Source organism: Typopeltis vanoorti, chromosome 12 (assembly GCF_054136105.1).
Source record: "Typopeltis vanoorti isolate ZY-2024b chromosome 12, IOZ_Tvanoo_1.0, whole genome shotgun sequence".
NCBI lineage: Eukaryota > Metazoa > Arthropoda > Arachnida > Uropygi > Thelyphonidae > Typopeltis > Typopeltis vanoorti.
The window spans coordinates 100,339,573-100,366,793 of NC_143560.1; the positions used below are offsets into that span (position 1 = coordinate 100,339,573).

A 27,221-nucleotide genomic window follows, 5' to 3' on the forward strand; every position below is an offset into this window, starting at 1 on the left:
TTGTACATGTCAACAGCTGTTTAGAGGTGAAGTAGCGTCTTGAGCGAAAGAGAAAACCTAGTTTTATGGAATCTAAGAATGCAATGGTTGTGATGTGTTTATGGCAGGAGAGGCTTGATGTCAGGGTAATTCCAAGAAGAGAAATCTCATCTTGTCTGGGAATTTGAGTGTTATCAAAAGCAATGCTGGAGGAAAATGGTTCTTATTTGTGAGAAATAAGACAGAACTGGGTTTTAGTAGCGTTGAAGTTGACGAGGTTATCTGAGCCCCATTGGAGGTTGGCTTGGAGGTCAGAATTAAGGGTAGTGGTTGCTGATGTTCTGTGAGTTAAAGTGAGTTGTGTAGAGTAGGGTTTGTCAAATAGGTCATTTATATATATAGAAGGAAGAGGGGCGAATGAGAGAACTGAACCCTATGGAACCCCAGCATTAGTTGGATGATGAGAGGATAGGAAGCCGTCTACCATCATATAGTGTGCGTCCAGACAGGAAGCTGGCAATCCATCTGCAGAAGTCCTGAGACAGTCCAAATGATGAGAGTTTGCTTAGTAAGCCTTTGCGCCAGACTCGGTCACAGGCTTTAGAGATAAAGTGCAACTACTTGGGATTCGCCGAATTTCTCCATGGCATTTGTCCAGCGATGGGTGATGTATGAGAGTAGATCTCCTGTTGATTGGTTTCGACGGAATCCGTACTGATGGTCGCTTAATATCCAGGTACTATCAAGGTAGAGTAGGAGTTGAGAGTTCATGGTTTTCTCCATCACCTTAGATAGGATTGAAGTGAGTGAGATAGGGCGGTAGTTAGATGGCAATGATTTGTCACTCTTTTTAGGAATGGGTTGAATATAGGCCAGTTTCCAGGCTTTGGGATATATAAGTGGAGTAAGAGAGTGTGTACAGATGGCACAGGATAGAAGTCAGTTCTGGTGCACAGACCATTAGGACAATTGGAGGAATGCCGTCAGGGCAGGGATACTTTTTTTTGTCTCCCTGCCCTGACTGAAAGATATCAACAGGTTTATGATATCTTTTTGGCAAAAGGATACAGGGGACATTGTATGTTGGACAGTTAGAATGACTGGAGGGCATTTGCCATTGTCAGTTATGTGTGCATTGGAGGCAAAATGTGAAGCCAGGAGGTTAGCTTTTTCTATGGGTGGTATTGCAATTGAGCCATCTGGGTATGATAGAGGTGGGAATAGTGTAGGGCAAAAGTTACGGCCAATTGCCTTGGCAAGAGACCAAAAGGCATGGCTGCCATTTGGACAGGCTGCAAATTTCCTGCTTTTTGACCGTTCAAATTCTGTTTTAGAAGCATTAATAATTTTCTTGCATCTGTTTCGGGCTTCAATATAGCCATTAAAGGAGGATGGGGTTCTTGATTTGAGCCAATTGTGGTATGCCTGATTTTTCATTTGTACAGCCTTGGCACACATATTTTGGAGAACCAGGGTTTAGTTAGGGGACCGCAGTTCTGAGTAGTGTGGGGAATGTATGTGTTCATGCCTGAGGATTACTTTGGTGATATGTTTGGACTGGAAGACCGGAAACATTAGTCCAACCATGGGAATGAAGCATAGTAGTCTCGAAAACTGTCCCATTTGGCACTGTTATAATGCCAAACTACTCCTGTGTAGGAGTAGCACCAACGCTTACTGTGTAAGCGTTGGTGCATGGGTGAAGAGATGAGCACTAGATTGTGGTCAGAATTACCTAGGGGGCTCACTACATTTACTGCATATTTGGAGGGGTCATTAGTAAGGAAGAGATCTAGGGTATTTGGGAACTGGTTCGGGTTATCTGGCATTCTGGTCAGTTTTGAACAATGTGTGTAAGGTCATTAGTGATGGCAGATATCCTTTGTTACAAAGATATAGGTTTAAATTCTGTTTAGAAGCAAGAAACCTTTGTGACGGCTATTCAGCTGAAGATGAGTTAGCTACTTTCATACAGAAATGGTAAAGTTTATTCTTCCGGAAACTGAAGTGTTTCATTCCACAAAACAGAAAAACTGACCAGAAGAATATAGTCAGTTAACAGACATAACACTAGCCTCCTAGCTCTAAGTTTGCTTGGGCTATAATTCAACTGCTTCTTCAAAATGGTGGGAGATCGTATTTGGTGGATTTTCCACCATTTTGAAGAAGCAGTTTACATTCATCGTTTTCTGTATCCCTGGCCAGCAGTCACTGCGTTTCTGTCATCTTGTAGACATGGATTATGAATGATGGGAAACAGTGTTTACGTTTACAAAACGTGAATAATGAATATTTCCGTTTTGTAAACATAGGTTTAGAGCTATCGTCTGATTTTTTTCTCTCTCTCTCTCTCTTTCTCTCTCTCTCTCTCTGCAACTATGGTACATGTATGTACATTACTTCCTCTGCTTGCTATTCTTGTTGTTAGCATATGTGAGTATCCAAGATACAGATATTGGTATGCGGATCCAAGATGAAGTATATTTGTCAAAAGTTACTACTTCCTAGCTGGGATAAGTGCAGGATAGCATCAGTCCCCAAAGTGCTCTGTCTGTAAATATCTGTGGTCATGGGGTCGGTTTGTCATTTGAGAAATGATAAACCCGAGTTTCTTGAAGTAAAAACCCTTAACTCCGTATGAGACTGGCTAACTCACCTTTAGCCGAAAGAGCCTGATAAAGGTTCCTCGCGTCATGGATGGGAATCGAACCCAGATGTTTCTGACCAAAGAGCTTCGTTTATGCTGACTGAGCTACGGAATCTCCTTCTGTTAACTGAGCGGGTATTTACAATTTCCACGAATACCGTTATCAGCAGAATTCAGTAGGAGCGCTCCTCGTTAGCATTCTGGCCAAGCAGAATCTTTGTATTAAGGACTTTTATTTTACAAAGTCACGAAACAGCCGAGCATTTTATTGTTCATCAGATGCAGTTTATCTTTGTCGAGAAACAGTCAAGCGTGTGAATCTACTGCCAGAATGATTTACAATACGGCTTACCCAACCTATCTATCTTCCAAGTGATCGTCTCGGTAGCATTTTCGGTAGGCGACATTACTTTTTTTTTTTTTTTTTTGGAAAGATCTGAATTGTAACTGTCTAAACTGACTGACCAATCTTATTGGAAAACATTTTGGGTACACTTATGTACTCATCACGATGTCAACTTAATTTCTGCTGTTTGCCTTTGACAAGAATAACTAAATGCCTTTGAACAAATTTAACTTGAAAGTAAAAGGATTTGTTTAAAAGTGTCTGGTAGAGCAGCATACGTAGCACCGTCGTCACTTTCATGACGATAAATTGAAGTAAAAAAATGCTTCGAAAAGAAAGATCGATTCTAGTAATCGACGAAAGGAACCTTTCTTTTCGAAGCATTTTTTAGCCTATTCTCGAGTTAGTCTTGGTTAGAATTTTTTTCCTTTCCCTGATGATCCAGGTTATTAATACCGCATCAGGAACAACACGTCATATCGAGCATGTCGTGGTATTGCCCTTATCTTCGACGATGATGAGAGGTGAGTTGCTTCCGATTCCCAACAAGTTAGAACTAAAGGGTGCAACATACTCTATTCAGAGAATGAAATGAAGCTCAACGATTTATTTTTTTTATATTTTGTTAGAATCGTGCGTGGCATATGTAAAGAATTTCATGTGCAAATATTAAACGAAAAATACGCAGACATTAGGACATTAGATCTTTCTGATAATGTTCAGTAATTGACATTTTCAACACTTTGAGAAAATGGGCGTTGTCAACTGATTACTGTTAACACAGCTGTATACTTACAGGAAATAATTTCCAAATCAAGCGATAAATAAAACAAACTTCAGCTGCTTTACGATTTGACTTTCCTTTCTTGAACTTCAGATTAACGGTAGTGTGTTGCTTAGCTAGAAAAATATTTGCGTCACTTTTTTTTTCATTTTACAAGAGGGTCACGCTTATGGTATTGTGCTTTTTTTTAAATTCTAAAACAGAAAATATAATCAAATGCGTAATATATTTTACAAGCACACACACAGAGAAAATTTAAATGAAGCAGAAATCATGGTACCATATTGAGGATGACGTGCATGAAGAAAATATACTCATTTGCTCAGTTACCTGTCATTTATCCAATAGTATGCCGTCATGTCACATACTTTATTAATAATTTGTTTTTATATTGCAAAGTTCAGCAGTATCATGATATAGCCATTCCCTTTATCTAATTCTGTTGTCACCTTATTATAAACTGGCGACATGTATTATGGCGACATGTATTTCCCTATTGCCAATAGTAACTCCTTTTTCATTGAAGCTTGTTACATAGCACGAGGGTAGTGTGAAACGTTCTCGGCTTCGACCATAGATGGCAACACTATCGGCAAGATTTTTGTTCTACGTTGGTACATCTATCATAACCATCCATGTGAAATTGCAAGTCATTCTATCAAGTAGTTTGTTTTGTACACCTGTCTGAAGCAAACGTGTTGTCTGTATCCCTTGAAATGTATGAAATTGAGTATTATCGTTCGGTTATAAAATTCTTTGTAAAAGAAGGTTTAATGCCAAAAGAAATTCATTCGAAGTTCATAAAAGTTTATGGGCACTCTTCTCCTTCGTTTTCAACAATTGAGAAATGGGCTTCCCAGTTTAAACATGGCCGTATCAACCTTGAAGATGATCCACGTGAAGGATGTCCAGAAGTTTAACAACATCTGAAATCATTGATGAAGTGCACGATTTGGTATTGGATGACCGGCGAGTCAAAGTGCGTGAAATTGCTGAGACTATAGGTATTTCAAAAGAACTTGTAGGATATATTTTGCATGAAGAATTGCAAATGAAAAAGCTTTGCTCAAGATGGGTGCCACACTTGCTCACAGCAGAACAAAAACGCACTCACATGAAAAACTCTGAGCAGTGCTTTGATTTATTACTATGGATAAGACGTGGATTCACCAGTACACACCAGAATCCAAACAGCAGTCAAAACAGTGGACAGAAATCGGTTGTTCAGCGCCAAAGAAGTCAAAATCTGTCCCATCAGCAGGAAACGTCATGGCATCGGTATTTTGGGATGCTAAAGGCATTTTATTTATTATCTTGAAAAGGGTAAAACAATAACCGAGGAATATTATTCTCATCTTTTAACCAGACTAGACGAAAAAATTCGTGAGAAAAGACCCGGTTCGTAGAAGAAAAAAATCATCTTCCATCAGGACAATGCACCTGCCCACAAAGGTGTTTTGGCAATGGGAAAATTAAGGATCTGCACTATGAATTGTTGGAACGACCACCCTTTTCCTCAGATTTGATTCCCTCTGACTTCTGTCTCTTTCCTAAACCAAAAATCTTCCTCGCTGGTCAGCGTTTTTCTTCGAATCAAGAGGTGATTGCAGCTGTATAGGGATATTTTGCAGATCTTTCTGAGAACCATAACAGGGAAGTGATAACGGCGCTGGAGCATCGCTGGAATAAATGTATAAGTCTTAAGGGAGATTATATTGAAAAAGAAAAATAATTTTGAAATTATAAATTCGTTTTTTCATTGTTAGGCCGAGAACTTTTCAGACCACCCTCCATTCGGCACGTATCTCATTATATTCTACTGTCTTGATAAATATATATATACTTTAGAATACATATTCGGCTAAATCCCTAATATGACATCCTCGTTTGTTCAGCATCACAATAAATACCTGTAACGTAGCTTACCACAGGATGGCGGTTATTGAATTATAAAACATGAGCGTGAGTTGAGTGAGATAGTCACTGAAATTGCACGGAAAGTGATTAAGTGATAAACACCAGTGGGATTCGGTCTGAAGACTCCTGCAGAGGTAAACCGGTTAAATGAGCAATTGAGAGCCATGCACATAAGAGTAACAACCCTATCAGAGCAATAATGGGGTTTCAAAAAAGCTAAGTTACTTGGCTGTGGCAGATCGTTGTGCTTAACAGTAAGAGGCGTGAATGGGATCCGCTCGGCTCTATGCATTCCTTTACAGGCTGTGGTGGAGATTTCCTTCCAGTTATCTATCTTCGATCATTCAGCGACAGCAACATGGGTCACTTAAAAGTCAAAATAGCTATCTTTTAAGAAGGCTTCTTTTATAAACCGTCTTGTAACTAAGATTAATATGTGCATTACCTTTCTAAAACATCATGCATAAGAACAGCATATATTTATGAATATGCCTGCGTTGACTCAAACAGGTATGACTCATAATGACTCATGACTTCGGCAAAAATAATTGCTTTCATTCCCCCCCCCCTCCCGATGGAAACAGGTCATACCACAGAAAAGCAAGCAAAGTACGAGTAGTAAGCTTAGGAAAGAATTGAAATCGCAGGTAAACAGGTTCTAAACCTAGCGATAAAAGCGGTTCATTTACAGGAATCACAAAGGAAACTGCATGTGACTCTGATTTCCAGGACACCCCCCCCCATTACTAATAAGATACCCGATAAACTCTTTCGTTCTCACAGCAGGGGTTTGGGCATGATAATTTATACGATTGGTTACATACGCTTGCTTGAAACAGCAATCATCGTCTTCGTGTTTGATCAGAAATGTTTCGCTTAGATTGATTCTGTATTGTTTCTCCGAATGCAGAGTAATACATTTCCAGTGTTTTTGTTATTTTTAATGTAAATCTCCATGAAAAGTTGCAAACCTTGGTGCATTTAGGATTAGTGAGATAATCTGAGAACTCCACATTAGAGAGTAAAACATGGAACCCTTTTTTCAAGCCTTCAAGCTTCTATTGAAGGTAGTCTTTCCCCAGGCAATGTCAATCATCTGTGGCCTAGAGACTGTTAGAAGCGTCAAGGCAGCAGAGGATTCGAACCGAACCTATCCGCCTGTTTGCCGGACAGCAGTTACACCGTACCCACAGCCAACTTGACTGCGTTTATCTCATCAAGTTTGCAGTAGAATTGGTTGCATGCATTCAGTCTCCTCTTATCACATTCATTTCGCAATGCAACAGAGGGAGAAACATTCCCGTATATTTAAATTACCTCACTCCCAACACAGTCCACTTTTTTTTGTAGTGCCACCACTTTCATACTGTTAGTTTACCTACAAAAAATTAACTTCTGAATGTTTTGATCAGTTGCTAAATATGATCTTTAATGAATATGGTAATTTATGTATAAAAATGTCGAAAATCTCTTGGAGTTTCCTCTATACTGATGGCAGCCCTTGGCCACTGCTAATAAATTTTCAATTTTCAATAAATTGTGTTGCATGGATTTCTTTCCAGAAGGTATGAAGAAGTAATTCGCTCTGCCAGTTGATTTTGTATAAAATGTTATAGTTTAAATAGAGAAGCAATACCTGTAGAGATGCAATAACTTCTTAATTCCAAAAAAGTGTAGTATTGTTTTCGCTTTTTCTTATGATCTTGATTAAAATTAAAATTCTTGTTCAGCAGTTCGATTCAATAGTTTATACCGTTACTGAAATGTCTGGGCCTAACCCCCAATAAAATGTTTGTGACTTTCTTGATAGCTTTTTTTGGCATAATAATGAACACTTGGCAATAATTTTATAATTTTTATTTAGGAAAAGTATATTTAACATAACAAATAACAACAAACATATATAAACATCTAGAACTGAAATTAAAGTATAATGCAAATTACACAACTTGCATTTCAGTATTTAAGAACAAGAGACACTTCCTCTTGTTGGGGCAGTGGTATTCTGGCCAGTTACTTCATCCACACACCAGCAATATCCGGTGGAACTGTGGCACTGCTGGGTATTGTATTTTCCATTGTCTTGACAGGATGGAATGAAACGTCCAGGTCCTGTGTAAATAAAATAACGAGTAATTTCTTTTTTAGATTCTCGTAATAATGCAGATGATTAATAAATACAGTACATCATAAAAACAGCTATATATTTTTACATCAATTTTTCAGTAATACATATGCAATCAGGCCGATTGCAAATCAAGCCTGCTAATCCACTTTGCATAGTGGGTTATCAGCTTCATTTCTTCTCTATATTTGAATAGCTGAAAATGAACTTGAGGGGAAAAAATATCGAAAGTATGAAACATAGGGTTCGTGTACATATCTCATTACTTTGTATCAACTAAGGGAAAAAAATAGTTAAACCGTTACCTCTATTAATTAAGGTTTTCTTGAATTTAATGATTTAACTATCTCCATTAGAGTAGAAAAGGGCAAATGTTATTCCAGACTACTCATTTGTCTACTCGTGTACTAAATGTTAATAAGTTTCCAACCTTTCATGGGTGGAATTCACATTAACAAAAGGTCGAAATGTGATATTTGGAACTAGACGACTGTAAGCGTAATATGTAAATATAACATTACATGTATAAAATCGTGAAATCTATTGTTTAAAGACAGTCTACAGAAATATTTAAATATACACCAAACTATAAGCGAATCACATCTTAAGTACGAGAGCATTGAAATTTTCCCGTCTGAAATATCTTTCAATCAGAATTCTGAGTTGTCACTTGTGGAGGAATTTCCTGTTCCCAAAAGGGAACATAGCATGCTTCTAGTTCTAACCTCTGGAAATTGGTAGGTGGCTGGGCTTCATTTTTCGCCAACATACTAGATGAGAGGCGAAGATAATAGGACATACTGTCACCATATCGCGTTCCTAATCCAAACCGGCTTTACTGTTGTGTATATCTTGTGTGTTCTACTGTTTGTTTTGAGTTGCTGGTGATAAATCCTAATATGTTCAGGGAAATGAGAAGAAACTGATTGCCTTCACCGAAGATCGACTAATTTTCTTTTTACAAAAGAGTAAAAGTTCTTGAGTCGAACTTTTACTTTTTTGCTGATGCACCGTCATAGAATTCACTACAAGGCAATAAAACAAATTTCTGAATGGCTGCTTTAAATTAACATTACCCATTTTTCCGCTGATTCTGCATGACTGGTACAATCGCCACATGTCTTCTGGGACAGTTTTATAATTTTACGTGCCAAATAGCACCCACCTCCTGCTGTTAATCACAAACTTAGCAAGTATAAAAAACGAACGAAGGTCTTCTCCCCTTTTTGTTTTCCTATATTTGTTCTATATACATACTGTTAATCAGTTGAACAGAATCTATCCCGACTCGAGGTGTTTCCCTTGCTTACTAACGCTTTTATATCTCTGGTCACTATTTATGGCACCACATATTCTCAAGTTTAATTTGTCGATATTGGGGTCAAATTATTTAGTAGGAAATTTTCGTATAGAGAAATGAGTAGTTTTAAGTAAGTCGAAATGCTACTTTCAAATTCAAAGTTAGACATTTCATCCGATTAGCATTTAAACTGTAACACCAATGGTTTGAAAGATGTGTGTTCAAATCTTGTCCAGAACACGATGAATGTTTACAAGGGCTTCTAACTAAAGATGATAAGAAAAATCTTTCCTTCACCATATGAACTAAAAAAAAAGAAGTCTATAATTGATTTTTAAGCGTAGTCATCACTAGGAGCATGATATTGCAGGTGAATAATGGCAAATGAAGAACAGAGAAAAATTGTATCAAGGTACAAAATATGACACGCAGTTCTTAAAATAAACAGGTGGTGATAAGCATACCAAGAATGCCATCCTTGACTGGATCACCATTAAACTCAGAAAAACGAAAATGATCCATAACTGGTTTCTGTTAAAGAATTAGTGGTTTAATATCAATAAGTTCATATGATAAAATGCCTACTATACGAACGAAATTCGTCAAAGACAATAAAATAGTACTTTCAAAGTCCATGTTTTACGCCATATAACATCTTTTTGTGGGTTATTCTAGGAAGAAATATGAAAATCAACATCACAGATCACTGACGAACATGTGAATAAATTTGATAATGTAACAGACGTCTTTTTGAGGAAATCTGTTGAGCGTATACCTGTTTGATTACAAAAGGTGTGTGTGTAAACATTTTCGGCCCACAAAAAAATTTTAAATTACTCATAAGTGACGATAAATACGATAATCACTCCAATGAAAGAGCCGTTAACGGTTATCTCTAATTGTTAAGGGCTCTTTAAATGCACTTTAAAAAAGTATAGTCACTTTAAGAGCAGTTTAAAAATATGAAGTGCGTTATCATGCACCTTGTATTCTTATCACGAACTTTATCTTATCCCACATTATCTTTCTAATTATACCCCCGCCTACAAAAAAAAGTTATTTATTTACTACTTTATACAGTATAAAATGAATTCGAATTTTTTAAGCAATGAAAACTTAGATTGCGAAGTGTTTAGAAAATGTCGAAATAATAGCGTTTTATTGGATCATTTCAAAAATTCGTAAAATTTTAATAATTTGATTTATGAAAAAAACAACAAAAAAAAACTGTTGATCTAAGAGCGAATGGGATTTATTGGAATATATTAATTTTAAACTGACCGGAATTTGAGGTAGCTTCTTCTCGTTCCAAAATACACTTGCAAGCTTCGATTCTCGTGGACGGGCCAGCTTTTATTTGTCCATCTTTTGTCCAACATTGGCAAAACCGATTTCCATTTGTCATTGGTGGGTGACACTGAAGATCTTTATAATCACCATTTTCGTCACATTCTGGAACCAGATTTATCCCTGTACCATTGTTTCGTAACTCTCTTTCCTGGTGATTCTGGCATTCTATAACGAAAAGGAAAAAAATTAAAGAAGGTTCCCTTGAGTTACATGTACCTAAATCACCATTTAAAATTCGAAATCTTCATAGATAATTTTAATATTTTAATATTGAATACTGAGTTAATTTACTGTAGTTATTTGGTTTGTAAGTGTGCGTGATAGATAGTCTTACTTAGATTTAAGTAAAACATGTACAGTATATTTCCTGAAAGTATATATTGTCGTTATGGTGCCAATGTGTAAAGAACAATGACCGCCATTGGTCTTTTATTGGAAGAAGCGAAAAGAAGAGCGAAAGGGTGATGTTTGAAAGTCTGTTGCCATGCTATAATATAGGCGAACCGAGAAGGAGTGCGATGATACCTAGTAAATCAGTTCGCAGATTGTGTATGAGGAATGATGTAGAGTTTGTGGATTAATGGTTGGAGTTTGATGGACTGAAGGATTTGTATAATGCTGATGGACTGCACTTGAATAGATTCGAGTTTGATGTCTAGGGAGAGTTTTGTTCACTGCGAGTATTATCATTATTATTATTATTATTATTAATATTATTACAGGCAACTCCAAGGAGTCCTTAGACTAATCGAGGCCCTAAACGTCATATCAAGAACAGCTATTCGGCATTCGCACAGTATCTATCATACCTCGCCTTGAACTTATTCACAGTCATAGCACCCACAACAGACTCTGGCAGCTTATTCCACTCATTCACCACTCTCCAAGTAAAAAAACCTAGCTCTAACACCCTTGCTAACCACATTCTTGTAACCCAGCTTCCATGTATGGCCCCTAGTCCTTCCACCACTAGTCCTATTCTCAAAAGTATCTTATGAATTAATCTTATAGAAACCCTTTAGTAATTTGAATGTCTCAATCATATCACCCCCCTTTTCCGCCTATCAACCAATTTTTGCATCCCACAAATCTTCAACCTGTTCTTATAAGGTTCATTACATAGACCTGCTATCATCTTGGTCACTCGTCTCTGGATCCTCTCCACCTCCTCCCCATCAAGAAGAAACCCAGGGGCCCAGATCTGGGCACAGTAGTCAAGATGGGGTCTTACTGAGGTCTTATCCCTCTAGTGAGAGACTTCTAAGGATGTATTTTTGACTGTAGATCCGTGTGTGTTCACGGGGTAGGTTTGCCTGTTCTGAGCGACGAAAAACCCAAGTTTCCGAGAGAAAAAACCCTCTACATCGTACGAGACCGGGTAACTCACCTTTAGTCGAAAGAGACCAGATAAAGGTTCCTCACGTCACCGACGGGAATCGAACCCAGGTCTTTCCGACCAAAGAACTTTGTCTATATCGACTGAGCTACGGAGGCTCTGATGAATTGGAGATACCTAGGATATTACAGAATCTCAATGCAAATACAGCTATGGGGTTTAAATGGGATATCAATTTGCGTTTTACGAGAATGAACAAGGAAACTAGCGATGCCTTTGACTGGGCTATTTAAGTCTCAGCTTCACAAAGTTCCAAGGGAGTGGAAGGAGTCCCAAATATTCCGTTGCGTAAAGTAGAATCTGTCTGTGGTAGCAAATTATAGAGTAATTAGTATCTCAGGTAAAACTACTGGAAAAGTTGGTCAAAAAGAAAATTCAGGAATGGGTGAATAACAATATGATATTCTATCAGAGGAAAGCGTGGTTTTATGAAAGGTCAGTCATGCCTTTGTAATTTACTAATATTTTATAAATAGGGTGACAGCTGAGTTAGATATTGGATAAAAAGAATGGCTACATTCTCTTTATCCAATACTTTATCCAAAATTATACTGTTGGATTTTGCAGAGACATTTGCTAGGATACTACATGGAACACTGTTACGTGAACTGGAATAAATGGACATAAAACTAGTGATATTGATATAAGGGTACACATAGATAGACTGATACCAAAAAGTAGCAGAATACAAGGGAAAGCCAAGTGACTAACGGTGTGCCGCAAGGCTCTGTACTTCGATCACTGCTATTTAATTTGTACATAAATGATAGAAACATTTAAGTTACTTAAAGAATTTTATCGGATTAACACAGAAGAAATATTTCGACACTTAGCTAAAGAAGTTATTCATGGAAATTGAGTAAGAGTGTGGTTAGCAGAGGCGTGAGGATTAGATTTTTCGTTTGAAGTATGGTGAATGAATGGAATGAGTTGCCAGAATCATCAGTTGTGATTGCTTTATCTGTTAATGAATTCAAGGAGATGTACGATAAATATTGTGCGGAGAGTTTGGATTTCCCACGATGAGTTTTCGGACTTCATGGGGGTGCCCCGGCTATAAATAATAAATAATAATAATAACATATACTGTTTATAAATGTATGAAGAAAAGTGAATGGATTCATGGCGAGATGGTAGTAAAAACTATATTTATAAAGAAGATTTTTTTTTTCAGATCTCTTTAGATAATTTAGCAATATTTGTAAATTTACATAAAAGTTTTTTTTCATAATAAAATCAATCGTTTCACTCTGATCTAAGTAAAACGAAGCAAAGTAAAATTTTAAAAATATTGATATTTATTTTGCTTTACTGAAATTACGCGCACAGCTCATCCGAAGTAATGTTTAAACTAAAATATTTAAATTTTTGAAACTATTATGCTCAACTTGTTCCACATCGAACCTTGTTCCACTCGAATTGCCTTGTAGCTGCTCAACTTAAAGCACAATAAGCCGAATAGTTGAATTTTTGCGTTTTATTCATGCCGCTTTTTTTAAGTGTCAAATCCATTTCCTTTTGGTTTAAACCAATTCAGACTCTTTTTTTTTTAAATTCCATTATTTAACATTTACATTATATAGTGCCATGCATGGTCCGCATGGTTAGCCTAGTGGCTGTGCGCTTCGCAACTATGCCTGGGGAAGGGGGGGGTGTCCTAGGTTCGATTCCCGTCGGTGATGAGAGGAGCTGAAGGATCTTCCTCAATCATAGCCAAGTTAGCCGGTCTTCGGCGTGGACAGTAGGGTTTTTCCCCAGTTTATTCTGAGGTTTTTCATCCCACAAAGCAGGCAAACCGGCCTTGAGAACTCAACGCTATGGACATATGATACACCGGGGCGTAGGGCCTTATCCTTGACCACCTTATCCTGTGAACGGCTTGAGGTCCGCTGATTAATAAACCCTCGACACCGCAAGTTAAAAGAGGGTAAAAGGAAGATGAGATGAGATGAGATTGCCATGCATGCTCTGTCATGCATTACCTGACTATATTGCATCAAAAGTGCAGCCAATATTTTGATTTTTGTGCGCTCCAGGTGCACTTTCATTCCATTATTTACAGCACAATAGTGTTCGTGTTTTGTCGGAGTGAAGAGGATGAGCATGTACAAAAAAGGATCCACGCTAACTGCTGCTAGAAACTTTGACAAATCAGAATAGGAAGATGGCTAATTAGTGAATCGTCAAAAGCAATGCAGATTAGTCAATGTTCTGCCTATGAACCATCCATAAATAGATCTCATACTTCCACAAAGTTTGTGCAAGATGGCCTCCCAAATAACTTATGGATATTGTCAAACCAGCTGTAAAACAGTGTTTTGAATCAGTATTAAGTTGATGCTCACACTCTTCTAGGATCAAAGGACCAGTTCTTGAATATAATTAAGAAATGGATACATGATAGTGTTTTTAGTGCTGTACGAAAAACTAAAGCCAACAAAATTCGGACGATCGCTGCCACAAAGCGTACAATGACAGCCTTCCATGTTTGGCCAAACTGTGGAAATATTACAGATTAAATATACTTTAAACTGTGTTTTGTTCTATATAGTTATGCTAATTTTAAGAAACTTGTTCGTACTTTTTGACTTACATTTAGAAAGTTTTTTCAGTATTTTATATGTATTCTTTAAGGAAAATATAACTTTGGAACTTCAGAGATATGTTACTACATAATTCAAATTAACATCTTCCATGATTTGAATACAATATATAGAATGTATTCTATATGCATCGTTATCTCGTTTATGATCTCATTTATAATAACTTTTGGCTGTTCAGTTTAAGGAAATTTCAAATTAAAAATAAATACATCTAAAATAAAGTAAATAAGAAACAAATTTAACGCTTACCTGTTTCTGCGTATATTTGCACAACCAGTAAAAACTACAAAAGAAACAACAATAATCTCATTGCGTGTTTACTTAACAAGAATAGAGATAGCTTGCAAATATTTTTTAATATCTTTTATCATTTGCACAAAAAAAGCAGAAAAAAAAAGAAAAAACTTCCATATGACATATGAGATTTACTGTTATGCAATAAATGAACAAAAATGCTGAGGACTTGATTCGTATATAACGTAAAATGTAAAAAAAAAAAAAAAAAAAAACAAGGTCTAATTAGGCACGAAGCTTGACCTGCATTCATCATTAACAACTGCTGAAGTGGGATATGACATGCATTATTCCACAACATATGACAGCAACAACTAGCATTGTTTCAACGCTTGCATATTATTTAATAGTTTTTTTTGGTCACTTTGTTTATACTCGTATGCAGTGGCGCACCCAGGGAGGGGGGGACGAGGGGCCCTCCCCCCCCCAAAAAAAGAAAAAAATAAATAAAACATCAGAAACATTTTTTAAAATCTTTTCCTTGCTAAAATTCATTTTTTTTTTATTTATGTTGTGTTGTGTCGTGGCTTCTATTTCTACTTATGAATTAGCGGTCACATAAGGTGGGAATAGCTCTCGGAAATCACTGCTGCTGTGAACGCAAGGCGAACGAAACAGTGCTCGGGCGGACCGAGCGCTACTTCGTTTGTCTGAACTGGACCAGAGGAGATCACGGTTACCATATATTGACGATCACTACAGATGCTCAGTCATAGGTCGTATGCAATACACACCACGCATTGCGTGGTGTGTATTGCATAAATCCTGAGTGCGCCACTGCTAGCATGTACTAGTGTTGAAGTTCTTATAAGATCCGTTGTGTGTAATTAATTTTTTATAGCCTTTTTATTTGTATATTCAAGTCTTATACTCCTGATGATACTGATGATACAGCACAAGTCAGAAACGACCGCCTGATATTAGTGGAATTTGAACGTTTCTGAATCTATGAGACGCCTCTCCGCCGGGTACGTTTTATATGAAGTGGAAGTCCTTGTATAGCAGAAGATTTAGGTCAAATGCGAGATCTAGGACGATATTTCAATTTTCTTTTCACTCTTTGGAACTGTTACAGATAATACTGCCCATAGCAGGAGTGTCGCATGACCTGAACTGATTATTGCTACTTTTTTTTTTTTTTTCATAATTCTTCATCACGAATTTGCATTTCCCATTTGGTAAGTAGCTGCTTACATACAAACCTATTTCAATATACTGTGTATTCAAATATACTGAGCATTTAGTTGTTTAACATTGCCCGAACATTTCAGGATAGTCTGCTTAAAATGAAGGCAATGTTTCCAAGGAAGGAATACAAAGTAAAATTCTGCAGACAGCTCAACAGTTGTTATGTTAGTTGTCTGCAGAATTTATGCCTACTTCATCTAAATGAAATAATATCTCATAAAAAGCATCTGCTATTTAAAAAAAAAAAAAAGAAAAGAAAAAAGTGAGCCGATTTTTGGGGGGGGAGGCAATGATTCACTGAAATTCAGAAGCAAATGTTTGGCTGATATTATTGGTTTGATTGTTAATATATATTTCCTTCTGAAATTCAAGCAGCATCATGATAGCAAATGCCAATAACACCGCTAGTAAAAGTCAACAAAGTGGACGGTTTTGAATTACAGCCAAATTCTTTCGTTGTTGTTTTTTTTTTTTACTATGAGAGTATTTTTTTTTTCAATGAGATAATCTTTTGCCATGACTTTAATAATTGTTGTACCAATACTCAGCTTAACTTTCTTTTAAGTATTTTCTATTTCGATTACGGATTTTTTTGGAACCTCACTAATATTAGTTACTGCATTTTGTAAATTTGTTATTTATCACGAGTCTTGTTTAATTTAATGTCTGAATTAATTATTTGTTAGTTTGTATCATATTTCTTGCCTAAACATCGTTATTTCCCCAATTGTCAATCCAAAATGTAATTTTTTTTACTGTTTGGCAATAGATTCAGAATTAGTAGTGCACAACATATTTAAAGAGAAAGGATCTACACATTCATCACTTTAAAAGCCACCTTAGCACTTTTGGATGAACGACAATGCTCTTTGGCTTGGAAAGACACTGCATTAAATTCGATAAAAGACACCAGGTTCGATTTCGGGACATTTTCATTTGTACCTGATTATTCGGCGTGAAAGTGACGCGTGACTCCCTCTTCGAAAATGGGCGTTCTCTCCGTCTAAACAGACAAATTGACTTCAGTGAATACATGCAGTTCACAAATATAATACATTACAGCAATCCCTCGATTAGTGCGCTTAACGCGTTCCTTAAAACAGGCGTATTAATCGAAAACGCACTAATCGTATACAATAACCTATGGGAAAATGTATAATTCGTTCCTCAAATTTCTTTTTTGATCCTTAATTTTTTTTTTTTATAAAAGAATTAAGGTATGTCTCAGGGTCTAGTTAAAGGAAAACCATGAAGCTGAAAGACAATAAAACATATTCAGAATATAAATTTATTATTCTACTTCTTAACAAAGAATTGAGCTACCGTAGTTTGGCGGGTAGTTTATTTTTTTCATACAACCGACGGTATGGCCCTATTGCCTCTTCTGCAAATTTTGCTGCTTCTCTCTTCATCAGGGTCAGCCTCTAAGCATTACTGCTTAAAAACTTCGATTGTACAAAAAATATTTTCAAATTGTTTCTGTGAAATCTCTTTTGGCTGATTATCATCTAAATTTAGCAGGTCGTAATCACTCAATTCTTCAGAATGAGATTTAATAAACTCTTGGACGTTATAATTGAAGGGGAGAAAGAAATGAAGGATGTACGAATTGGTCGCCAACACGCGAAAGCAGGTGTTTTATAGATAAAATTTCCCAACTGTTATACAAGCAAAATAGTTACCACTTTAAAAACTACAATGATCATAAAAGAGAAGTTAATTTTCCGACGTGTAATAAACAACTCATCCCAGAAGCCGGATTGTTTACCCTATTATCGGAATGGATTCTTCTTTTTGTGACATGCGCAGAAGTGTAGAAGGGTCTTGAATCTCTGGGCGTACTATAGCAGACAACATAAATTTTGTCGGTAAAAATTTGGAACATAGTGTACATGAAAGTAGTGTAGTATGCCATTAAAAATAACTTTGTAAAATGTTTTAAATCGGTAACTAAATTATTTCATCTGGTGAGTGATTTTTTAAAATAGTTAGCCATAAAAATGTATAGATAGAAAATTTTTAAAATATATAACATTTATTTTTAAGATGTATATAGGCGCATTAATCTAATTTGGGTATCGAAAAAAAATGACGCATTAATCGAAAACGCACTAATCGGGGGCGCACTAATCGAGGGATTACTGTATCAATTTTTATATATGTGTGTGTTCAGTGGTCGATTATTATAATTTAACTGACGAAAATCGCGTTCTATTTTCTCATTTTTATTGACCCCAAAATTTTAATTTTTACTTAAACTACTGAGCGCTTCTCAGTTTTATTGGTTTTAAAAATATCGGAATTATGCAAAATGCTTATTTGAACCATAAACCAAAGATTCGAATAGATTAGAGGAGAAACAAACTGGATACCAGATAAGAGGGGTATAGTATTACTTTCTTTAGAATTTAGAAAACTTAATAATAAAAATGTATTCATTAGTAATGTTTCTATTAATGTTTGTTTTAAAACAGAAAACAACGATTAAAGTAGTAAAGATTAACTCTCTTACATTATGTAGATGACATGGTAATTATTACAAAAGCAGAAAAGAGTTTGCAATCCTCAGTTATTGAACTGTAAAAAAAATAGTGATTTTTTTTACACTTAAAATAAATGGGATTTTCCTGTAATTTCAAATGATTAAAACGGAATCCATAAAATAATTTGGAGCCTTTTTGGGGAATAGGGCTCAAGATGATACCTTGTCATCACTGTTTATCCCTCTGTATTGCGTGTACAGCAAAAAAAAAAAAAAAGAAAGAAAGAAAAGAAAAAACAATACGACACTGTTAAAAGGGATAAAACAATTTACTACATTGGTAGAAAAACTGCTACAGCACTTTGTACAGCAGTATTCTTCAAGTAAAAAATTCGAAGCCGAACGCGATAAAATTTAACCAAATATGCAAAATGGCATGAATCTTTACATAATAAAATGAACTACTGGATCACGTTATAGGAGTAAATCTGAAATGCTAACTTACCTTAGAAAGTGAAGACGGATGTAAGTATCCACATACATCCGCCTTCACTTTCTAAGGTGAGTTAAGAAAGAAGAAGGAAACTGTTAATGATATTAGAGGCATCGCGTTTTTTTTGGTTCTCTTATTGATATTTAATGATATTAGTGCAGTTAATTTGAAAACTTGTAATCACCTCTGAACAGGAGCACAACGACTATTGAAAAGACGATAAGGGCTGGAGCAGAAGCACAGGAATAGAAGGCTGAAGTCTGGTGTCGAAGTTTCTTCATGTTTTGCTTCCTTATTAATTTCATTTCATTTCTTCGATGTAATAATCAACATATAAAAATCTTCCTTGACTGACGTTTTCCTTATATAAAGCTTCGTTGATTCAATAGTAAAATATTCTTCGTGTAACTCGAAGTTTTTATTGCAACCTGAAATAGGATTTGCAGAATTGGTATTTTAAAAATACAGTAACTTAGAATGGATTCCGATAAGGTTGGTTACAAATGCTCCTCAGATGAGTCAATACTGATGATTCCCATTAGCTGGAAAGGCCTGGATTTAAATTTCATCTAGAACGCAAAGGACGTTTATAACAAATTTTCAAATGAAGGACAGTTAGTCGCGTATTGGGACAGCAGGAGTTTCCTTCGGAAACCTACTCGTCAACTGAAGAATACACGCAGTTAACACGTTTAATTAGTTAGCACTTTAACTCCAAAATCCAACCCTAACTATTATTAGATAATTTACGAGAATCCTTGTTATATTTAAAAGCTATAGCACAATGATGAGAGGCTCCATTCGTGGTTTTATGTCTTGTGGACGCATATGACCACCACTGACTGCTGTAATTAAAAAAAAAAAAAACTGCCTAAATCCGATCATTAATTAATAGTAGTCAACGAAATGGGTTAAGCTTTACTACTATCATTGCAAAAATAATATTTTTTACATAATTATTATTTTCTAAATACACAATTCTATTTGAAATAAACTGCTTTCAGAAATAGTACTCACCAGGATGCTTCCTACGAGCTTCATCATGCTTTTAAGATTTCTTAGGGATTTAACAAATCAAAAGAAACTTTTATGACGCTTGAGGTACAAGGCATTCTTCGCACCTCCTTTTATATTCCTTTCACATGGTGAAGGTCACTGAAAAAAAAAAAAAAAAAATTCAACCACTTCCATGAAACACTTCATTCCTTTGTCAGAATTGCGATTGCTTATTTCGTTTCGTTACGTCAGTTCTTGTACGTGAGCACTCAACTTTTCTATTTATGTCGATAACACGCTTACGTGTTATCGACATAAGTAGAAAAGTTGAGTTATCACTTTCTGTAGACCACATATGTCTATCTTTTCTGGAAATTAAATGATTATATCACTCAGACATAATATTTTTTGCTAATACGGATAGATTGATCATTGCTTAAGCATGAAGTTCCAAGTTTGTTTTCGTTTTTAATATTTGTTATGACATATATGTTTGTGGAGACTGAATCGAGTTTGTGAAGGTTACGTTAATCTGTCAACGAGAAAATCGCAGTTTAAAATTTCACGTCTTTTTTTTTTTTTCATTTCACATAAAAAAAAACATTTTTTTTTATTCAATCATATACTAATTTAGATTTCTTGAATTCACTATTTCAGACAAAAATGCACGAAAATTAATTTGTAGAACTGTGTGTTAGCTCTGTTAATAACGTGTTTGGATTAATGGATGTTTGGTTATCCTACAATTTACTTTATATTCACGTAGGAAAGAAAGTCAAATCAAATACAGTACTGCCATTTGAGTGCTGATTCGTCATGGATCATCAGCAGCCTAGCTAGTCTTATGGCGTCCTTGACAAATTCGTAGCTTATTCAATAGCGCACTAGTTTCGATATTTGGTAAAATATCCTACAACTACGATCTTCTGACACCGGCATCCTCTGCAATTGTTCTTTGCCAAAGAGTTTCTTCGTTACTGTGGATGATGTAATTGATTTTGAGTGGGAAAGAATTCACATTGTTTTTTTTAAAGTTCGGATTTAGTATAGTGTTACCAGAAGTTTAATAATTGGTTGTTACTTTCGCATCAAGTATCTCCGTAAAGTAGATTGAAGAATGACTGAAATTGTGTCCTTTGGAAGAAACTTTGGTGAGATTCTCGCCATAAGAAGAATCTTCAAATGGAGTGAAGATGGTTTCATATGGAAGGTTTGTTTTTTTCTTCCTTGAAACTCAGGTTGTCCTTATAGGCAAACGAACCAGAGAACAACATTAACAGACAAAAATGTGTTCTATGCAGATTGCTGTGTGACGCTGAGTGGACAACAGCGATAAATCCTGGAACTCTCCTGAGTTATGCAATAAAGTTAATAATTTATTAGGTTTCTATTCACGAATAGATACTCAAACTGAAATTGACTTCTTCTGAAGTACCGATATGTATAAAGTATTCTTCAAAGATGACCTAAAAACATTTATTGTTTTTTCCAATATAAATATTTAGGGATTCGCACATTTTAGTTCATAAAGAATGGTTTTAATTCTGAGAATGATGAAGAGAGAAAAAAACCGGTCAAAATGGTATTTGCTTATGTGCCACTGTCGCTTCTAAGCATTGTTTCTATGCTACATAACTCAATATGGTCTGGAGTCCAGAGGTCGCCAAAGTGGTCGATATCGACCCCCAGGGGTAGATATAACATTGTTAGGGGTCGATAAAAATATATAAGACATCATTGTACGGGTAATATTTAATTCGGTTAACTTGAATTATCTCCATCCTGAATGACAACGCAATTAAGAGTGAATCGAGGGAACAGCGACATGAATAGGACCTGTAAGATGGAGCAAGGTCATGAAAATAATTACGGAGGCCAATCAAGTAGGCCAAAATGACGTATTTACTAACAAGCGTCTTTTTTGCTTATCCTATTATAATTACGTAATAGTAAAATAGAGGGGGTCGATAAAAAAGTCAAGAAACTCTTGAAGGGGTCGACGTTGAAAGAAGTTTGGCGACCCCTGGTCTGGACGGTCGAATCTTGTGGATGTGTAGGCACTGCGGCAAAGTCATCCTGTCATTCTCGGTGGCCTGGGGACATCTATCATAAATGAGTGGCAGTGAGTTTTAACACTGCAATAATTTTTATGACCTAATAGGTTACTTCATGCTAATACAGTACTCAATATCATTGTTACTATTTCAGAATGAACCTATTTTTTTCACCATGGTTATTTCAATATGCTGTTCTAGGCGAACTATTTCCGAAACGTGCTTCATTATTTTTTTTATTTTTATCTTTATTTTTATTATTTATTTATTATGACTTTGCCCTATTTAAGGAAAATCGTTTATTTTTCCTTCAAATATTTAAGGACCTATATTTATGGTGGTATTATTTGATCATTATTACAGTTTTCAAAATACAACTTTAGAGAGTATCTGAAACTCATTTATAATAGTAGTATGTATTGCACTATGTAATATTAGACTCACATTGCTTATCACGTTTCTTTCATTTCCAAGTAGCATTATACGCATACCAGCCACTGGATTATAAACTTTTATTCAATACCATGTTGGATCTCCTTTAACCCGAATTACAGCACACAGCTCGGTTTAGTATAGATTCCACATGGTGTTGGATTGCTTCTACGTTTACAACATAACAGGCATTCACTAGACAGTCTTTTAACTGACTCAGATTTGACAGACTTTGCTCTAGACATGTTAACAGATCTCATACATTTTCAATGGGATTCAGATCCAGGCTTTATAGTGGCCAGGGAAGATAGTGGAAGTCGCTATCATGTTCGCTGAACAATTCTTGTGCGATGGACAGTAGCATTGTTGTCCATGAAGCAACCGTCACCTGCTGGATAAAAGTCAACATTGCAGGATGGACTTGATTGGCAACAATGTTCAGATATTCCTTGGAAGACATAAGAACTTTCGGCGATATCAGGTAAATCGTTCTGTACCAATAGCACATGCTACACACCATGACACCACCTCCAGAACCTTGAGTTCTGTTTACAAGGCAAGCAGGGTTCATTGGTTCATGAGTCTTCCAGTCCGATCACGATGTTTCTAACACCACTGTAGATGAACTTTCCGGTTCTTCGCAGAAAGCAGTGGTTTTCGTATAAGCATGCGACTGCCAATACCGATCCTCGTCAGTTCCCTGCCCCTAGTTCGGTGAGATTGGGTAAGGAATAGCTTTCGTTAAATGCTTCGGTTAATTGATGCACATAGGAAGTTTTGTTTGTGTGTATAAGCCTTCTCAGACTATGGCGATCTTGTTCCTGATAGACTGTCTTAGGACCACAGTTATGCCTCTTAGATAAGTAATGTGAGTTATCTTTTCCTGATTAAACACCCTGGATATTTCACCTTTTGAGAGACTAGTCAGCTCTGTTGCTTTCAAAATTGTGGCTGCAGCGAGACGTGCATCCACAATATGCCCTCTATCGAACTCCGAAAGATCATTTGTTTTTAAGATTGCGATAACGCTATTGACAAGTATTGACAGCAGCATTTTTAAATAGTTGCGTAAACACGTGGTGACGCAGTGACCAAGTATTTTCCATATACGCTACGTAAGTGACGTTACTTATATCCGCATGAATATTTCTAATTCAGTGGCTTTTTTGTGTATTCCATGTTGTGTAAGATTCCTCCAGACGTTTGCGGTTTTAATTGAATCGTTTTCAGTACGAGTATATACTCGTACGAGTCAATACTCGTATACTGGTTTAAAAATACTGTTTTGCATGTCGCAATATCTTTGAAATGCTTATGAAAACTTAACAAACTTCTGGTGTTAAGAAAAACCAATTTTTACTGATACAAATTTTCAGACAGATCACAACTGTTTAAACTAAAGTTGGAAGTGAGTCATCGAAAATATATTTTATTTACTTATTTATAACAGAATGAAATGCTGATCTAATGACATCGATACTGATTTCTGTATTGTGTTTAATCGTAGGGGGGAAAATATTATTTTACAAATCGAGATGATCCACTTTGCCTCTGCGTGACAGTACTCTGCTAATGAAAACGGTAGTTTCATTTTATTGCTTTCATAAGCAAGTTAATACACTCCTGTATTATGCTATAAATATTAATTTCTAGTTAATCTTGAAAAAATGGAAAATTATATCCCTTAAAGGCGTCACGAGGTATGCCATTTTAGCTAGTGGAATGATCTGTGTTTTTAATGTAATTTTAAATCAGAGTGCTTGTTCCAGAGTCAAAATTTATATCTAGTTCCTCGGTCTAGTTTTGTGCTATTGCTCTAGTACAAAAAGTGCTAAAGCAATATAGTTACATTCGCTTCATGTTTCGTTTTTCCATATTTCCATTGATGTGCCACTACAGATCTCTTTCCCCATATCATAATCGGTCTCTTTCACGAAGTGGTGTATATTTCTAATCATCCTGGAAACGTTCAACGCCTTCATACCGCCTCCAAACCAGCAAACTGGACAAAGCACCGTGGTTGTTGTACTCTGATTTCAGAGTCTCTGAAACAACTGTACACGCGTTCTGTGATTTCCACCCAATTAATTGGGAACTGGGAATGGTGGATAAGCATAATTTTGTACAATCCGTCTCAGCGATTTCGTTGCTCAAAATACTCTCTTGAAGATGTCTGTGGAGCTTTTTTTTTTTTAAATGCAATTCCGCTTACGAAAGGTTGTAAACCATTAGTAAGCAGGGTGAGTAGCCTCCCAATGGAGGAAGAAATTTACCTCTTACCTAAAGATATTCCAGTCTTAGTTGGAGCTGATTTGCTATCCTCTTGACTCACTAGGCTGGTGATCTGTTATGATGTTTCTTCTAATCAGAAAATTTTACAGAGGTTTTGGGAACGCCGGTGTCATTAAAGCTGTACTTTCCATTTATTTAATTCTATTTTCTAATTTCAAACTGCACTACTGTTATTTGTTATTGGCTACCACCCTTATATATAACAGGATATTATATAATAATATCCTTTTTTAATAACGTTATAATATATTATAACGTTATTATATACAGGCTAATAAGTATAATTTCCTGTATAATGATGCTTTTAGTGTGACTTTTCCCGATACCTAATCTCTTTGCAGAATTTGCTTGAAATGCTGTCATTCCAAGCTATTCAGTAGACTGTCAATATGGGTTTCGAAATGTTTCGTGATCCACTTATGGAAAGACACCGAATATGAATTTCCACCAGTTGTTTTGTTGTTGTTGTGCTGTGCTGTTCTCTGATCATTACTTCCTCTGAAGATTAGTGCAAAAGAGCTGTTTTTAAAGAAGCGAGTCTAACCTTAAACGTATGGTGCTTTTCATTTCATTGATCATATTTCGGCAATGCTATGATATCTGGCTACATGAATACCATGTTTTGTAAAATTTCACAAATCTCAGTTGAATTATTAAAGTTAACAGATATAAGTAACTATTTGCTATTTTTGGGAATGTAGTCTTATTTATAAATTTATAAAATTTATTTATAAAACTTATTTATAAAAGTTATGTAAAAAACATATGTAGGAATAAATGCAAAAATCTTGAAGGCTTTTTTTAAGTGACATAATAACTTCATTCACTTCTCCCTTCAATTTATTTTGACCCTTAACACCCTGGATACCTTACATACATTGATAAAATACTTAGAATTATGCGTGCTGTCTAATTCTGTTTTGCGTTGCAAATTTCATACGCTTTGATAACGTAACTGTTCAACAAGTACTGACTCCTTGATGTCATAAGTCTAATCGATGGATAAGAAAACATCTTAGCATTGCATAACCTTCTTAGAACACTAATCGCAAACTTTGAAACTGCTCAACTCATATACGACCAAAGAATTATCTGATGAACATTTAGCCGAAATTCTGACACTGTAAAAATAAAAGACTGTAAATATCATTTCCAGAAAACATATAATTATATTATGTACAAAGTAATATATAGAGCATCCGATGAATACGATTAATATTGTATTAATCGTATTCATCATATATATATATATATATATATATATATATATATATATATATATATATATATATATATATATATATATTTATATATATTCACTGTTTTTTATCTTCAATATTTAATGTTTTTTCTTTTCTTTTATGAAAACTCCTGAAGGAGTTTTGAACGTGGAATTTTGAACCACCTTGTATGTATATATATATATATATATATATATATCGGGTAGTTAGTGTGTGCGTGCATGTGTGTGTGTGTGTGTGCGTGCATGTGTGTGTGTGTGTGTGTGTGTGTGTGTGTGTGTTCTGTAGGTGTGATCACTTCCGTATTTATAGATAACTGTACACTGTATTTAAATTATGCATGGCGTCAATGTAATGTTAAGGGGCAATGTAATGTAATAATTTAAAAATTTTAAATTTATACATTTAAACAATAATTAAGAGATCCTATTTTTAACTGTAAAATAAATTGCCTTTATTGAATATTCTATTTAACTAACTTGTTACATATATAGATAAGCAGAAGGCTGACCAAAAATAGCTCTGGAGATATTGAAAATATAAATCCCATCTTAGATATGATAAATTCGAAACGACCAATGTTACAAATGATTAATGACACATAATAAAGAATTGTGACTTTAAAAAATATATATAACTTCCTTCTTAAATGCTTCTGCTGGTTTAATCCACATATTTTAAAGGACCACAAAATTTTTCATATATATGTAACGAAGAAATAGGGGTGACCATATATAATTTATCATCCAAATCGGGACATTTTTGAGAGTTAGCGCAAAATAATTCTATATTATAAAAAAAAACTCATTTTTCGCACAATATGTACACTCTCTGCAGTTGCGTGAGCTAAATCGTCATCTTTGGGAGCAATCTTTTAAAAATAACTATAAGCTTAAATTAAACTTACATTTTGATTTTAACTTTTTAAAATTTTTCATTTCTTAATTTTAACTTTACTTTAAATTAAATTAAAATTAAATAAAGTAGAATGAATTCATGGTGCCATATAAGTTATATATTCTACTAAAGAAAGGTATTTAAAAAAATGCAGTGGATGACATGGCATGTAGAAAATATTGATCAATTTTATAGGTCGCTTTACTATCCAATTGTTGTCTGTTGCGTTTTCTTTGAAACGGATCGCTTATTATTATTATTATTTGAAATTATTTAAAAATTTTGTTCTTTTTATTATAAAAACAACAAAAAGGTCTTGTAGATGTGTAAAATATCACGACTATTTCCACGTGGAGAAGTTACAAGTTAAGAAAGAAAATTTTTCTTGTTTATTTGATAAATAAT

General features: G+C 35.4%; 2 protein-coding genes across 2 annotated transcripts in view; one reads left to right on the forward strand and one right to left on the reverse strand.

The window, feature by feature from the left end:
• Positions 1 to 7,514: 7,514 nt before the first annotated feature.
• Positions 7,515 to 20,044, reverse strand: LOC150101064 (U20-hexatoxin-Hi1a-like). Its single transcript, XM_090401398.1, has 4 exons — positions 19,922 to 20,044; positions 14,697 to 14,730; positions 10,380 to 10,613; positions 7,515 to 7,785 (listed from the first exon to the last, which is right to left on the reverse strand). The coding sequence occupies exons 1-4, from the start codon at positions 19,946 to 19,948 to the stop codon at positions 7,637 to 7,639; spliced, it is 444 nt and encodes a 147-aa protein (XP_090257524.1). The 5' UTR covers positions 19,949 to 20,044; the 3' UTR covers positions 7,515 to 7,636.
• Positions 20,045 to 23,485: 3,441 nt separating this feature from the next.
• Positions 23,486 to 27,221, forward strand: part of LOC150101065 (myosin regulatory light chain sqh) — a 127,538-nt gene continuing 123,802 nt past the window's right edge. Inside the window, exon 1 of the mRNA XM_090401395.1 lies at positions 23,486 to 23,501. The gene's annotated coding sequence lies outside the window, so the exon portion shown is untranslated. The remainder of the gene's footprint in view (positions 23,502 to 27,221) is intronic.

Bases quoted from the DNA above. Each gene is read 5' to 3' on its own strand.
- LOC150101064 (XM_090401398.1), bottom strand. From the start codon at position 19,948: ATGATGAAGCTCGTAGGAAGCATCCTG. The intron at 10,614-14,696 runs GTAAGCGTTAAA...TTTTCGTTATAG, and splicing joins GCAAATATACGCAGAAACAG to AATGCCAGAATCACCAGGAA. The intron at 7,786-10,379 runs GTCAGTTTAAAA...TTATTTACACAG, and splicing joins AGAAGCTACCTCAAATTCCG to GACCTGGACGTTTCATTCCA.